At 38.3% G+C, this 17,704-nt stretch overlaps 1 protein-coding gene across 1 annotated transcript in view; it reads right to left on the bottom strand.

The window, feature by feature from the left end:
- The window catches only part of LOC150076555 (pre-piRNA 3'-exonuclease trimmer-like), a 202,122-nt gene that overhangs the window by 178,533 nt on the left and 5,885 nt on the right, over positions 1–17,704 (bottom strand). Inside the window, exons 2-3 of the mRNA XM_090387381.1 lie at positions 4,410–4,501; positions 4,064–4,205 (exon numbers count right to left, since the gene is read on the bottom strand). Of these exons, the coding sequence (XP_090243507.1) occupies positions 4,064–4,142 (79 nt within the window). The 5' untranslated portion in view covers positions 4,143–4,205; positions 4,410–4,501. The remainder of the gene's footprint in view (positions 1–4,063; positions 4,206–4,409; positions 4,502–17,704) is intronic.

Below are 17,704 nucleotides of genomic sequence, written 5' to 3'. Positions count from 1 at the left end.
GTTTGTGAGAAAAAGATCAAGTGTATTGGCTGTATGATTAGGATTGTCCGGTATTCTTGTAGGTAAATGAACAATCTGTGCAATTTCATAAGTAATTGCAAAAGCCTCAGCATCTCGACCTGCTGGGTCGGTGTAACAAGAAAACGGAAGCCACCTGGAGTTGTGAACATTAAAATCACCAAGGAAAATTACCTCACTGTTAGGAAAGTTGGACTGGAGAAAGTCAAGTTGCAAAGAGAGGAAGTAAAAGAGCTCCAAGTGATTAGTGAAGTTGGGAGAATGGTAGAGAACAGATGAATTTGGCACAATGAGGTAGAGCGACTTTAAGCCAGAGAAGATCAAAGAGAGGAGATTCCAAATTGCCAAGTCTCTGACAGGGAATAACAGAACAAACATATGCACAAATACCACCTTTGAGGCGAAAGGAATCATACAGCGAATAATATGGGCATCTGAGATGAGCAGTAGTTGAATCAACCGATAACTGAGATTCTGTCAGAAAAAGTACATGGGGTTTGGCAGACTGCAAGTGGAAATGGACATCGTTGAGATTAGAATTGAGACCACGTATGTTTGTGAAATGAATTAGGAAGTGATTGGGAGGTTTAGATCTTTTTGTAGATAAGTTTGCTCTATTAGTTTGACAATTCATGGTGTATTCAATAGTAAGAAAAAGTGGGTGGGACATGCTGTATGAAGTAATGAAATTTTTGGATACGGCGTACAGGTGGTAAGAATATACCCAGATCCTTGACATAACGTGGCCTCGACAATGCTCCCCACATACACACTACTCGGACTCCCTTCAGTCACTATCTGGCAGAGTAGAGGTATCACGATTATACACTAGCTGATCTGGAAGCCCTCTAGAGAGTTACCAATAGGTTCAGTCCGATGTACTAACTAGCGGCCGGCCTGCGAAAACCATTTTAGAGCTGTACCCTCGAAATGTAAGGAATATTGGATCGCGCCACGACGTTCATCGTAACCTCAAAAGTCATCAATCATACTGCATAATGGAAGAGATAGGGATGGGTTGACCGGAACTTAGCTCTACTGACTAAACATGGGTTACACCACTTCAAGCCTCCAATAAGCAAAGTGGTGGTATTTCACCGATTGATGAGAGTCATCTACCACCAAGTACTGCCTGGTAACATAGAGAGGCGGCGTTCCTCCATGTGGTTTGGGCACCACACCTCGACCCCTGCTTACGTTGGTTCACACTTGGGTGGTCACCCACCATGTACTTGTGCATGGAGGTTATACCCAGGATTACTAACAGTCCCACCATCGTAAAGGTTCAAGCAGAGGATTTGGCTGTAGAGGATCTTGTATATTAATGACCTTCTTCCATTGACTGGAAATCCTATCCATAGTTTTGCCGATGATAGCACATTGCATTCCACTTTCCATTTTGAAAAATCTTGCCCTGCTCAATCAGTTTCAACTTCTCGAATATCCGCAACCAATTCCTTAAATGCCGATCTCCAGGTAATTCGCCAGTGGAACAAAGACAACTTAGTTGATTTCAACCCTTCTAAAACTCAGTCTTGTCTTATATCTTGCAAAAAGGATTCTTCTGCTCCTATGCTTATCTTCGGTGACACTCTGATTTCTAGGCAAAATGATATATCTCTTTTGGGGATTACCCTGACTTCTAATCTCTCTTGGCACAAGCACATTACAAATATTGCTTCCTCTGCATCTAAAAAACTTGGTCTTTCACTCTCGGCGTTACTTTTCTTCCAAACAGCTGCTCACTCTGTATAAATCGTAAATCTCCCCTACCATGGAAAATTGTTCCCACATCTGCCCCCAAAACCTCTCTCAGGCTTCTAGATTCCATTCAGAAGAGGGCAATTAGGTTAATTAATGACTCCTCTCTAACAGAGTCTCTCTCCACTCTGTCTCATAGACTTACTGTTTCTTCTGCATACCTTTTCTACAGATACTTCCATAGGCACTGTTCTTCTGAATTGGCTTCTATAATTCCCTCTCTCTCTTTCAAAACAGACCGAACACGTGCCGCCACTAGCCAACATCCATTTACTGTCCAACTTCAAACTAACAGAACCAACTTTTCATCTTCCTCGTTTATTCATTCAACTGCCATTTTCTGGAACAATCTTCCTTCATACATATTTCTTGAAAATTACAGTCTACAGAAGTTTAAGTCTAATATCTTCTTTCATCTTCTCAACCTCCAACCCAAGCATGGTACTAAGTACTATAGGTTCTAATACCTCTCGTGTTTGGGGTTTTCATAAAAAAAAAAATTTCTCCTCCACTTTGCTCTCATTATAAAATCATCTAGCACACTGCCAGAGTTTAATTCACCTCTGGCATTCCCCTCCCTGAATAAAGAGAGAGACTCCTCATGTGTGAATGTAGATGCAAATTACTCATTCAGTTTGTTAGCTACCTGAGCAGGATCATCAACAGTTGAACCATTGATATGAATTTAACCAATCTGATTCACCCCCTTCCTCCCAGAGTTTACATAAGTAAAGAACTCTTTGTTTTTCTTTACATCCTTTGCCAAAGATTTCTTGTAATCTGCCTTTGTCTGCCTAACATCCTTTGTGACTTGGTTACAAACCAACTTATATCTATCATATATATATAATACACCTGTTAATTTATATGTATCCCATGCATTTTTCTTTTCTGCTACATGTCTCATTAGTTCATCTGACATCCATTTATGCTTAAACCTTGAACAATATTTCTTAGTTGGTATGGAAAGCCTAGTATCTTTGAACATTAATTCTTTGAATGCTTCCCATTTTGAATTTGCTGTTGGTAACATCATCAGTTGGTCCCACCATATAGAATGTAAATACTGTCTCAGACGACAGTAGTCACCTTTACCCCTGATGGTAATTACCTCTTTGAATAAATCCCATTTCAGCACGCTATGATCACTGCCACCTAGTGGTTCCTTTATCTGCAGATTCTTAAAGCATGAAAAATCACTACTGATAATCAGATCAAGAGTATTACTCTCTCTAGTTGCCTCCCGAACATACTGCTGTAGAAAACAATCGTCCAATGAATTCACAAAAGCATTTTTTCTGCGAGTGACCAACCTACAAATTCCAGTCAATATCTGGGAAATTAAAATCCACCATTATAAGACATCTGATTTACTGGCCAGCTCTATTTCTCTGTACAGTTGTTTTTTATACTCATCAGAGTCATTAGGCCCATAACACACTTCTACTCTCAATTTTACTTTTCCAGTGCTTATGTCACACCAAACTGACTCAACACTACTTTGTCCACCCATATCGACTGACTGTACTTCCTTGGATTTTGTGTTTCTTAACTAATAGCATAACCTCTCCTCCCTTCCTGTCCTGTCTGTTCTTTCTGTACACATTGTACTCCCCAAATTCCATTTCTGCATTCCTTATATCTGTGTGACACGTCTCTGATATCCCAACAATATCCTCCGTTGATGTTTTGACCAACACCTCAAATTATATCGAGGTTGTGCTGCACATATTCATATGTAGTGAAATGCTCAAAATGTTCATTGTAAAAATTACAGATTCTGAGAGGGCAAAACTTCAAAACCCCATACTGAACTTATAGTATCTTTTATTATATACTTTTTAACGCTCTCCTTTGCTTAATTTTTTAGGATTTTATGTGTACCATATTTATTTTTATTTTTTAAATAAACTATATAATTGTTATATTCTGTTTTGTTGGCTGATTTGGTTATGGTGATATTAAAATTTGTATTTACTAACACTTTTTAGATACAATAAATTTTAATATAAGATTTTTAATTATTTATTTTGCATGTGTTCTAATTTCTTATTCTAAAGATCCAAATCCAGCAAGCCTCTGGTCTCAAGCTTTCTAGATAAGGGATCTGGTAATATACCATATTTTTAAATTTAAAGCCCCTTTTTGTGTTGTTGTGTGTGTGCATGCATATACAAGTGTGTGTAAGAGATTTATCAGTGATTTTTTCATAACTGAAATTTTTGATATGATTATCAATTAATGTCCAAACTAGTATAAATAACAAAACAATTTAAGTACATACCCAGAAATGCTGCATTCTTAATCAAAAACTCAATCTCTGGTAATAATGAGTCAAAATTTGACTTAAGAACTTCAGTCATTTTGCTCTAGGAAACCACGTCCAATAACCATTAGCTAATTCCTTCGAACTGCTTTGAAATATTCTTTTAAAAAAAAATGACAAATATTATTATAATGGCAATTACATAATTATATACTTATTTCAATACATATTTTAGTTTCTACAATAAAATAAACAATTTTTTTCATTTGTAATATTGTAAATTTTTACTACATTGTAATTTTGAAAGGTTTACAAAGTACTGTTGGTGTAATAATTATAAAGTGAAACATCTTAAAATCCTTACGTGATGGGAATTTAAGTATTGCCCTGCACTCATTCAATAACGGGCTACACTACTGCCCAAAGTCCAGAACAGCATTGGAGTACGAGAATGTTCTGGAAGGAAAGGGTGATGATTATTAACCAGAAACAATGACATCAAAGTATACCAGTAAATTCATATACTTTTTTTATTCTCAAAGTCACCCTAATATATTTAATAAATCAAATTTGAATAATTAAAATCAATTGACCTATAATATATAGGTCTCAAACCTTGAATGGTTTGAGCATGCTCAATGCTGATGGGATTCTTCCTCTTGCTCAGAATAATCACCTGAGAGGGCATAAATTCAAATTGAGGAAAGACAGATGTAGGATAGATGTGCGGAAATTTGCCTTTAGCCAGCGGGTGGTTGGTAGGTGGAACAGACTTCCATCCCTTGTCGTGGAAGTTGATAGCCTAAATAAGTTTAAGGCTCAGCTGGACAGGTATTTCGAACGAACAGAGGGGTGAAGTGAAAGTGGTTATTTTTATTTATTTATGTTACTTTTTTTTTTTTTTTTTGGCTGATGCATCATAAGCTTGCTTTCTTGTACTAATGCTAATGCTAATATTTTGATATCCTACATTAATCAAATGCTAGCTACTACAATACAAAATTCCCTAACAGCATTCCTTAAATGAGTAATTTCACTTTATTTTGTTATCCCGATATTGCTCTATCTTTCTTGAGAAATGACATTTTGATGGGCAATGACTTATCATAAGGCTTACAATATGCCTATAGCAGTGAATGGTACAGCCATGCTGGAGGGGTTTACGTAAATTAAGTGATAATAATAGCATATGAAATCAGTGAGTGTGGCTTTAACAAAGAAAAAAAATAAAATAAAAATGTAAAAGCTCAATGGAACTAGAGATAAGAAGATGGAAGCAGGTGGCTAGCTTGACCAGGTTTTTGATGAATGATGGGACTGAAGGTGATGGAGTGGATGGAATTTGCCATTGAAGAAAGTCCCAGATGTTAAAGAAGTCACTTTAGCCAGTGATCACAGTTACAAAACACAGTATTAGCATCAGCATCAGCAGTGGCAAATGATGCAAGAAAGCAAGCTTATACAAAATCAGCAAAAAAAAAAAAAAATTAAAAATCACCTATTCATTCCCTCCAATAGTTTGTCTAGTTCTTCCTTGAATGTATTTAAACTATCAACTTCCACAAACAACAGATGGAAGTTTGTTCCAACAAACAACCACCCATTGGCTAAAAGAAAACTTCCACACATCTATTTTGCAATTCTTCCACACACATCTGTCCTTCCTCAATTTAAATTAGTGTCTAAGCAAGAGGAAAAATCCCCTCAGCAGTGAGCTTGATCAATCCATTCAGAGCCTTAAACGCCTCAATCAGATCACCTTGCAGGTGCCTAGTCTCCAGATGCTGCAATTTGCAGAACTGAAGCTTACTTCATAAAAGCATCCCTTTGTTCTGCTCACCAATCTCATTGCCCTTCTCCACATTCTTCCTAAAATGAGGCCTCCAGACCTGTATACAATACTCAAGATGTGGCCTGACCATTGCCTTATACAATAGGATAATCACCTCCTTATCCCTGCTAGAAAAATTCCCTTATACAATTGACAAAACCATGAGCTGTCCCGGCAATCTGTCTGCACTGCTCAAAGAAATTCATGTCTGACTGCAGAATTTTCCACTAACCTGAGTGTAGTAACACAGTTTGTACATTACTTTGGGGTTACTGCTACCACATGCAGTATTTTGCATCTGTCAATTTTAAACTTCAATAGCCATATCTGAACCCATATGCCTAGCTTTTCTACATTCTGTCCTGTTAAAGAAGTATACCATCATTGCTGCCATTAACCATCCTGCCACACTTGGACATTTGTCAATATCATTGATAAATATAGTAAACAACAATAGGCCCAACCAAACCTTGGATAACTCCAATAATAACAATAGTCCATTGATTACCACTCTTGTCTGCTCCCACAGCAGCACATTTGTATCAAATTGCTGCTGTGGATTTTAGGAAAGTATCAAAACTTTCCTAAAATCCAAGTATATGAGATAAAAATACTTTTTAAATCCACTTTTTTGTGACCACATCATAGTAATAACATTCACAATACAGTGCAAGGAAGTACAGGCTTTTGCTGCATTGGCAAAAAAAAAAAAAAAAAAAATGCCAAGTAAAAAATAAGGAAACACAAATTATATTTGTGATAAAAGTGAGAAAAATACTGCATATAGGTAGCAGTAAACCCCAGAGTAATGTACCAACTGTGCGGTACTACACTAAGGAAAGTGGAGAATGAAAAAGATCTGGAGGTAATTGTGCAGTCAGATATGAAGTTTTCTGAGCAGCGCAGCCAAGCTGCAAGAGTACCTCATGGGTTCTTGTCAATGATATACAGGAATTTTGCTAGCAGGGATAAAGAGGTGATTATCCCCCTGTATAAGGCATCTGTCAGTCAGGCCACAACTTGAGTACTGTATGCAGGTCTGGAAGGCCTCATTTTTGGAAGGATGTAGTGCTGCTGAAAGAAGTAGAGAGGATGGCAATGAGATTGGTAAGGGGAACAAAAGGTTTCCCTCACCAAGTAAGGCTTATGTTCTGCAAAATGCAGTGTCTGGAGACTAGGCACTGGTGATCAAGGTGATCTGATTGAGGTGTATAAGGCCTTTAACTGCTTGAGCAATTTCAATACTGATGCAATTCTTCTCTTGCTCATATTATGCACCTAAGTGGACATAAGTTCAAATTGAGGAAAGACAGTGAAATTTGCCTTTAGCCAGCAGGTGATTGGTTGCTGGAACAAGCTTCCATCTGTCACAGAAGTTGGCAACTTCTGTGACAGATGGAAGTGACATGCATGAAACTTCTGTGACATGCATGAAACTACCTACTTTTCGAGTGAATGGGTGGGTGAAATGGGAAGAGTTTTTTTGGGTTTTTTTTGGCTGATGCTGTATAAGCTTGCTTTCTTGCATCATATGCCTCTACTAATGCTAATGCATCCCTCCTCACAAAGGTAAGTATCCAGGATCTTTGAATTTATTCAAACTGTCAACCTCGACTACCTGCGAGGGCAACTTGTTCCAACTATCACTGACTCAGTGGATAAAACTTCCTACAGTCCAATCTAAAAGCCCTGTAATTTGAATTTATGACCACTAGTTATGGAATTGTTCAGAACAGTGAGAATTCCACTTTCATTCATTTTAGTAATCCCTCTCAGAGTCTAATAAACCTCAATCAGATCACCTCTGAGGTGCCTGGTTGCCAAGCTCTGTAGCCCACATAATCGGCATCTTTCCTCATAAGATTGTCCTGCCGATCTTATCATTTGAGTTGTCCATCTTTGGACTCTTTCAACGAGCTCAATGTCTTTTTTCAGATGAGGTCTTGAGCACAGTATCCAAATGTGGTATTACAATTGGCTCATACAGTGGGATTATGACCTCCTTATCTCTACAGGACTGCTTTTGCTAAATCACTGATAGGAAACCATGGGCTTTCTGACTGCCTGTTTACACTATTCAGAAACTTCATATCTAAACATACAGTAACTCCCAGATCCCTTTCCTCCTCCACTGTTTTTAATTCAACCCCAGTAAGTGCATAATTTATTTGTGGGTTGCTATTCCCCAAGTATAAGACTTTGCATGTAGCAGCATTAAAACACACCTACCAATTCTCTGACCATCTTTGGAGTCTGTTCAAGTCATCCAGAAGGAGTACTGCTTGGCACTGATCATTAATGACTCTGTCAATCTTTATGTCATCTACAAATTTTGACATCATGCATTCTATCCCTTCATCAATGTCATATATGAAAATGAGAAACAACAGTGGTCCAAGGACCAATCATGTGATCCCACTCCTGACATTACAATAATCTAAAGAATATCCATTAATCACAACCTCTCTCTGCCTTCTGTCCTGCAGCCACTCAGCAATCCAACTTAGAAACTTACCAATAATCCCAACCTGTTCAAGCTTATACAGTAACCTCTCATGAGGGACCGAGTCAAATGCCTTACTAAAACCGAAATGAACTATGTCAAAATTGTTCCTACATCCTGCTCATGAGTAACTGTGTCAAAATAGCTTACTAAGTTAATTAAAGATGATTTTTCCCTTAACAAAGCTATAGTGTATTATTGAGAATGTCGTATCTATCTAAATGTCCCTGAATTGCACTCTTAATCACTGCTTCTAATATTTTTCCTACCACTAACCGGTCTCTTCTGTTCCTCTGGAATAGAAAATAAACAAACAGGTCTGTAATCACTTGATCACCCTTTGATCCCCTTTGTTAATTGGGGATACATTCGCACATATCCAATATGCTGGGACCTCCCCTGCAAATTATGAAAGAATTCAAGGATGCTCTCATAATTATGCCTAAGGGTTTCCTTACCTCCTTCGCTGCATCCCGTTTATCCAGTTATCCTTTGCTGGATGAAACGAAGGATAAGTGGATAGAACCCTTCCATCCCCAAGGTACCTTTCTTATGTTTAACTTCCATGATAATTTCTCTTCCACCTAATTTATGAATTCTCAGGCGATTATTCTGAGCAAGAGGAAGAATCCCATCAGCACTGAGCATGCTCAAACCATTCAAGGCTTTATACACCTCAATAAGATCACCTCGTGGGTGCCTAGTCTCCAGACACTGTAATTTGCAAAACTTAAGCCTTTCTTCGTAAGAGCAACCCTTTGATCCATTCACTAATCTTGTTGCCCTTCTCTGTACTCCTTCCAACAGCTCTACATCCTTCTTAGAAAACTTCATATCTGCTCAGAAAACTTTATATCTGCCTGCACAATTATCCCCAGATCCTTTTCACTCTCTACCTCTGTCAGTGTAGTACCACACAGTTGATATGTTACACTGGGGTTATTGCTTCCCATATGCAGTACTTTACATTTGTTGATGTTAAACTTCAGTTGCCACCTCTCTGCCCATCTACTCAACTTTTCTAGATCCTGTTGCAGCAGCATACTGTCATTAGTGTCATTAACAACCCTGCCGACCTTCGTATCATCTGCAAACTTGAACTTTAAGCCTGATATACCATCATCAATATCAATAATGAATACAGAAAACAATGGACCAAACACCGAACCCTGGGGGACTCCACTGATAAAATTAGTTCACGAAGAACAGTGTCCATTTAATATCACTCTCTGTCTTCTCCTACTCAACCATCCCTTTATCCATAGCATCAATTTGCCTCCAATGCCACGCTGCTCCAATTTGTGCAGCAGTCTTCCATGTGCATCAGTATCAAAAGCCTTTCTAAGATCCAAATACATGATATCAAAATTATTCTTTGCATCCAGTTCCTTTGTGACCATCATAGTATCCAATCAAATTTGTCAGACAAGACTTCCCCTTAACAAACCCATGCTGTGTCTGAGCTATAACTGAAGTCTTGTCTAGATGATCCTGCAGTGCTTCTTTAACCAGTGTCTCTAATAATTTCCCTGGAACAAAAAGTTAAACTAACAGGTATGTAATTACCTTGTCTCCCTTTGATCCTCCTTTGTGGATTGGGGTCATATTTGCACATTTCCAGTCCATGGGTACCTCTCCTGAGTCCAAGGAAGCTGTCATAATTATGGCCAAGGGATTGCTTACTTCCTTTGCTGCCTCCTTTAATATAACTGGATAGATTCCATCCACCCCGAGTGCCTTTCTAATGTTTATCTTCAACAATTTCTCCTCCACTTTACTCTCAGTTATTACAAGTTTATCTACTTACTAGTAAGCTAAATAACATAAGTAAAGAAATCTTTACTGTTTTCTTTGCATCCTTTGCCAAGGATTTCTTGTAATCTGCCTTTGCTTCCTAATATCCTTTGTGATTGATTAAAGACTACTTCTACCATTGGCTTCTGTGTTGCATAATTTATATGCATCTTATGCATTATTTTTCTTCCTTGCCACAAGTCACATTAGTTCATCTGACATCCATTTAGACCTAAACCTTGAACAGTAGTTCTTAGTTGGTATGAAAAGCCTAGGAATTAATCTTCTATAATTCCTTGAATGCTTCCCATTTAGAATTTGCTATTGGTAACATTATTGGTTCATCCCACTGCAGAGAATTTAAAAACTGTGAGACCTCTGTAGTCACCTTTATGAAAGCAAAAACCCTTCCCTTTGCCCTTGATGATAGTTACACCTTTAAGTAAATCCCATATCAGTAAGCTGTGATCACTACCACAAAATGGTTCCTTTATCTGAAAATTCTTAATGCATGAATAATCACTACTGATAATGAGATCAGGAGTATTACTTCATCTGGTTGCTTCTTGAAAATCTTCATCTCTGTAGAAAACAATCATCCAATAAATACAAAAAGTCTTACTACTGTGCAAGTGAACTACAAGTTCCAGTCAATATCTGGGAAGTTAACCCCCCCCCATTAAAAGACATTCTGATTTACTGGCTCACTCTATTTCTCTGTATAGTTGTTTGCTGTACTCATCAGAGTCATTAGGCCTATAACACACTCCTACCCTCAATTTTGCTTTCCCAGTGTGCTTATGTCACACCAAACTGACTCAAAATTGCACTGTCCACCAATGTCAACTGGATGCACTCCTGAGATTTTGTGTATTTCTTAACAGCATACTCCTCCTCCTCCCTTCCTACATTGTATGCAGGTTTGCAACACAAACTTCCCCTCTCATTTTAATCCTCATCAAAAAATTTGAAAACACTTAGTGAGCAGCATTAATCAATGTCCAAATGAAAAGTGACTTAGATAATGCAGAAAGCACAGCATGGCACCTAAACATCTTTGGCATGCGGCAGATATTTAGCCCTCTATTATTCCCAAGAAGTTTATCATAAAGTTTATCTTTTGGCAGCTTGCTATATGTAGATTACTGGAATAAATTTCCTACCAAGGTGGTGGGTAAGGTAGAGGTTTGGTTATTATTATTCTTATATTATTTTTTCCCTGATTGGGGATTCCACCTCGTGACAGGTATTGTTACTAAATACACAGGGTGGTTGTTATGTCTGGTGTTACTGTTGGTCAAGGAACTCTCTGACTATCCTACAGGTGTTAAGGATTGCAACTTTCTGGAGTTCCTTGTAGGTTTTGCTGGGAGACCTATTGCAGCTAGACTGTTATGTAGGGTTTTTGGCACCATACCTGTGGTTGACATGATAATCGGGATGGTCATTAATTGTAGCATATGCCACATCTCTTTGATCTCCTGTCTTAGGTTCATGTACTTGCTGATTTTTTCCCCATGGGTTTTCTGCAGCTTGCCAGCATTGGGTATTATTATTATTAGCCATATGGTGCAAGGAAGCCTGAAGCTTATGCTGCACCAGTCAAAAAAAAAAAAAAAAAAAATTCCTGTGATACCCTGTGAGAGAGAGGCAGAAGAGAATCACCAAGAAAGCAAGAAAGAGAAGAATGATGATATTCAGCTCAGGGCCCTGGGTTTGCCAAGTCCATACTTATCAGATGTGAGCCCTGAGGTAAAAGGAGAATTAGATAACCTTTGGCAATGAGGTAAGTACATGAGTATCCATAAATCATTTTATTTTTTGGAAGATACAGACAAATTCCTTTTCCTTGCATCATTTAACCATTCTAATACTAACATTAGCAGAGGCATATGATGCAAGAAAGCAAGCTTATGCAGCATCACTTCCACTTCACTCCTCCGTTCGTTCGAAATACCTGTCCAGCTGAGCCTTAAATTTATTCAGGCTATCAACTTCCATGATTCTGTTCCATCAACCCACTGGATAAAGGCAAATTTCTGCACGTCTATCCTACATCTGTCTTTCCTCAATTTGAATTTATGCCCTCTCAGGTGATTATTCTGAGCAAGAGGAAGAATCCCATCAGCATTGAGCATGCTCAAACCATTCAAGACTTTATACACCTCTATCAGATCACTTCGCTGGTGCCTAGTCTCCAGACACTGTAATTTGCAAAACTTAAGCCTTTCTTCGTAAAAGTACCCCTTTGTTCCATTCACTAATCTTGTTGCCCTTCTCTGTACTTGTTCCAGCAGCTCTACATCCTTCTTGAAATGAGGCCTCCAGACCTGTATAAAGTACTCAAGGTGTGTCCTGACCATTGCCTTATACAAGGGAATAATCACCTCCTTATCCCTGCTAGAAAAATTCCTGTATATCATTGACAAGACACCATGAGCTACTTTTGCAGCCCGTCTGCACTGCTCAGAGAACTTCATATCTGCCTGCACAATTACCCCCAGGTCCTTTTCATTCTCTACCATTGTCAGTGTAGTACCACAGAGTTGATACGTTGCTCTGGGGTTGCTGTTTCCCATATGTAGTGCTTTACATTTGTCAATGTTAAACTTCATTTGCCACCTCTCAGCCCATCTGCTCAATCTTTCCAGAACCTGTTGCAGCAGATTAGCATCAGTAGTGTCCTTAACAAACCTGTCAACTTTTGTATCGTCTGCAAACTTGGACATTAAGCTTGATATACCATCATCGATATCATTTATAAATACAGAAAACAATAATGGACCCAACACTGAACCATGAGGGACTACACTAATAACATTAGTCCACAAAGAGCAGTGTCCACTGATTACCACTCTCTGTCTTCTCCCACACAGCCATCCCTTAACCATAGCAGCAATTTGTCTCCAATACCACCCTGCTCCAATTTGTGCAGCAGTCTTCCATGTGCAACAGTATCAAAAGCCTTTCTAAGATCTAAGTATATAATATCAAAGTTATTCCCTGCATCCAGTTCTTTTGTGACTGCATCATAGTATCCAATCAAATTGGTCAGGCAAGACTTCCCCTTAACAAAACCATGCTGTGTCCGAGCTATAACTGAAGTCTTGTCTAGATGATCCTGCAGTGCTTCTTTAACCAGTGCCTCCATTAATTTTCCTGGAACAGAAGTTAAACTCACAGATCTATAATTACTTGTGTCAGCCTTTGATCCTCCTTTGTGAATTGGAGTCACATTCGCACATCTCCAGTCTGTGGGTACCTCTCCCGAGTCCAAGGAAGCTCTCATAATTATGGCTAAGGGTTTGCTTACTTCCTTTGCTATCTCCTTTATTATAACTGGATAGATCCCATCCACCCCAGGTGCCTTTCTTGTGTTTATCTTCAACAATTTCTCCTCCACTTTACTCTCAGTTATTACAAGATTCTCTAGCTTACTGCCAGAGTTGAATACACCTCTGGTATTCCCCTCGCTGAATAACTTCTCATGTGTGAATGTCGATGCAAAATATTCATTTAGTTTGTTAGCTACCTGAGCAGGATCATCAACAGTTGACCCATCGATATCAAGTGGACCAATCTGATTCATCCCCTTCCTTCTAGAGTTTACATAAGTAAAGAACTCTTTGCTGTTTTTCTTTGCATCCCTTGCCAAAGATTTCTCGTAATCTGCCTTTGCCTGCCTAAACTCCTTTGTAACTTGGTTACAGATCAATTTGTATATATCATAGGCTTCTGTGTCACGTGTTAATTTATATGTATCCCATGCATTTTTCTTCTCTGTCATATGTCTCATTAGTTCATCTGACATCCATTTAGGCCTGAACCTTGAACAATATTTCTTAGCTGGTATGAAAAGCCTAGTAGCTTCCAAGATAAGTTCTTTGAATGCTTCCCATTTTGAATTTGCTGTTGGTAACATCATCAGTTGGTCCCACTGTATAGAATTTAAATACTGTCTCAGACCATTGTAGTTGCCTTTACGAAAGCAATAACCCTTCCCTTTACCCCTGATGGTAGTTACCTCTTTGAGAAATCCCACTTCAGCACACTGTGATCACTGCCACCTAGTGGTTCCTTTATCTGCAGATTCTTAATGCATGAAGAATCACTACTGATAATCAAATCAAGAGTATTACTCCCTCTAGTTGCCTCCTGAACATGCTGATGTAGAAAACAATCATCCAATAAATCCACAAAAGCCTTGCTAGTGTGTGAGTGACCAACCTACAAATTCCAGTCAATATCTGGGAAATTAAAATCCCCTATTATAGGACTCTCTGATGTACTGGCCCACTCTATTTCCCTGTACGGTTTCTTATTATACTCATCAGACCTAAAGCACACTCCTACTCTCAATTTTGATCTCCCAATGCTTATGTCACACCAAACTGACTCGACACTGCACTGTCCAGCGATGTCGACTGGCTTCACTTCCTTGGATTTTATGTGTTTCTTAACTAATAGCATAACCCCTCCTCCCTTCCTATCCTGTCTATCCTTTCTGTAGACATACTCCCCAAATTGCAGTTCTGCATTCCTTATATCTGTGTGACACCACGTCTCTGATATCCCAACAATATCCACCTTTGATGCTTTGAGCAATACCTCAAATTCATCCAATTATATATTTCTTATTTATATTCTAATTATTAATACTAACAATTCTTCACATAAAGCAATTAAAAGTTACATATTTTCCCATCATCACTTGCATCACATGCCACCACTACTACTACAACTACCTGTTCAGTTCCAGTCCTAAACAGTGGGAATTACTACAAAACTGTATTGGTTCTTCTCTTCATGGTATGACTGAAACAAGGTGCACAAACTGAAAAACCAGAAAAAGCCCAAAGAGCAAATTTTTGTTGTTAGTTTCAATGTTTTTTCATTCTAACTGTGGATTATTTTTGTTTTTCTGATGAAGTCTGATTTCAACTGAGTGCCTTTGTAAATAACCAAAACTAAAATTTTTATCGCAGAACATCCTTTCCAATTTAAAACAAACCTTATCACTTGATAAAGATTAGCATATGGTTTGCAATATTATGATATGATGTTAGAATGATTTCATCCAAAATGTTTTACAGAAACAATGAATAATGCAATCCATACAGATTCCTGATGAGGATGAGACAGATAAGCATTTTCACTGGTATAAGATGTCACAACGGTCCATGCTTCCAAACTTTCCACGGATTTCTTATATACTTGCTTAAATGATCATCTGATTAGCACCACAATGGCCTCCCTTGCTTCCTTTACTTGAATATTTCCTCTCAGATTCATCAAGGAACTTGCTAAGTGCTACAACTGGCAGAATTAAAAGCTAGAAAATTAATGGTATTGTTAATTTTCCTCAGAAACTCTGCAACAAGTTTCATCTAACATGATAAAGCAGATGCAATACCACCACTTTGCTTATACAAGGCTTGGAGTGGTGAAACCCATGTTTAGTCTCCAGAGCAAAATTTCTGGCATTCCCCACCCATAATCTTAAACCCATGCACGGTGCTGATACTAATATTAATACTAATATAATATAACACTAATAATATGATATTTTAATATAATAGTAATATAATAATAATACCAACTCAAGGTGGTAATATGATGCACATCAACCATTGCAATACCAGCACTTTGCTTATTGGAATCTTGAAGTGGTAAACCCATATTTAGTCTCCGGAGCAAAGTATCTGGCAATCCTCTCCTTCAACCCCTGCACAGGGATTGAAGGAGTGGGATGCAAGGGTTTTGATACCTTTTGTCAGGGCCTATGACAGGGGGGGGGGTGTGCAGGGAGTACATCGTACAAGGTCGAAAGTATTAACTGTAATCTATATTACACGTTATTGCAACAGTTCATAGCTTAGCTATAGAACTTTTGTGGCCTAATGACAATAACTATGATTGCCAGCTTTGGCTAAGCCTATTCAAAAGATCAGGCATCACATATTGTATGTTCTGAAAAGCCAATGATTTTATGCCACAAAGAAAATTAAGTAGGTATCCAGGCAATTTGTATGTGAATCATGAAAAGGTAAAGTGCATATTAATATACAATATTAAAAATCAAAATGGTTTTTATCGTTGGCTGGCGGATGTTGACATCGCTTGAACTTAGCTGTAGTAGCATGTTCTCTTAAATGCTAATGTACATCACATTAATTATAGCAGTACTACTACTGCTAGTCTACTACCACTACTTCTACTACTATTAATACTAGTCTACTACCACTACTAAGCTATTAGTATATAATATTTTTTGTCTTATTTTCTTTTTTTCCCTTTTTTTCAGATATAAAAGTATAAATTATAAATCGTCTCTCCAAAATCTATTCTCACAAATCAGGAGCCCAGAAAAGAAGACAAGGAAGAACGAGAGGAAAATGATGTTATTGTTATTTTGTTTTTAGGAGCATTAGCAACTAAGGCCATATTGCTCCGAGAATATGCGGTGGTCATTCCTTGACCTTTCCGCATCCTCCGTATTTGGTGGTGATGGGCTCGAACCCCGGTCTAATCAAGAAGCGTGTGCTACGCACTGCTGCTCCTTCCCACCTGGCTACGGAAGCGCAGAGGAAAATGAAAAAAGGGGTCAATAAACACTCTTTCAATTTGGATTAAGTGCAACTTCAAAAAATTTTTTCATTAAACTCACCTATATAATTGGCGCAAGAAGAAACTGTTGCAAATCTCATCCCCAAACAAGGAGCAGTTGATCTGGATAATCATGAACAGGATTTTGATGAAGGGGCAGATGCGGAAAATGAAAATGGAAAACAGAAAGAAACAGACATACAGGCGTATGTGGAAGTGAATTTGGAAAACAGGAGGGGTAATCATAATGTAGACCTTGACATTGGATGTATCACTACTGAGTTTCCATCTCAAAAGGAAATAGAAAAATATGTTATGAATAGTCACATCCCTCTGCCTAAAAAATACCTGCAATCAAGTTTTCCCAGAAAACATACTGAAATTTCAAAGCACAAAGGGAGAACTACATGTAAGAGACTGGCTTGTCTGGAGTCAACAGAAACAAGCATTATATTGCTTTCCATATCGATTATTCTGGCACAAGACAGTCAATAGTCTCAAGACTAGCACTTCTGCATCTAAATCTGCACTGGTATCTGCTGAAAGCTGGGATTCTAATGGGAAGTGGTGGAAACTTTCCTACAGGATCCCAAAACTACATTATACATAGTCACAGAGAATGTTACCTAGCTTGACGAGAACTAGAAAGGTGCCTGCTGTCTGAGACAGGAGTTGACACCATCTTAGAAGCATCAATCAAAACTGAAGCTGTGAAATAGTACAATCTTTTAAAGTGCATCATCAATGTTGTACCCTTCTTGAGAGAATGTGTTCTGGCATTTACTGGTTCATCCCACTGAATTGGTGATTCAAACAATGGATACTTTTTAGGACTCATTGAACTGCTCTCCAGGTGAGACTCCATCCTTCAGGAACATGTGCTAAGTGTAGAGGAGTCACAGAAAAAGAGTGAGTGGCTTCAAGC

The sequence above is a fragment of the Mastigoproctus giganteus genome, chromosome 13 (genome assembly GCF_048544385.1).
Source record: "Mastigoproctus giganteus isolate SK-2022 chromosome 13, ASM4854438v1, whole genome shotgun sequence".
Lineage (NCBI taxonomy): Eukaryota > Metazoa > Arthropoda > Arachnida > Uropygi > Thelyphonidae > Mastigoproctus > Mastigoproctus giganteus.
The sequence above is the reverse complement of the archived record's forward strand: the minus strand, read 5'-3'. Positions and strand labels throughout refer to the sequence as shown.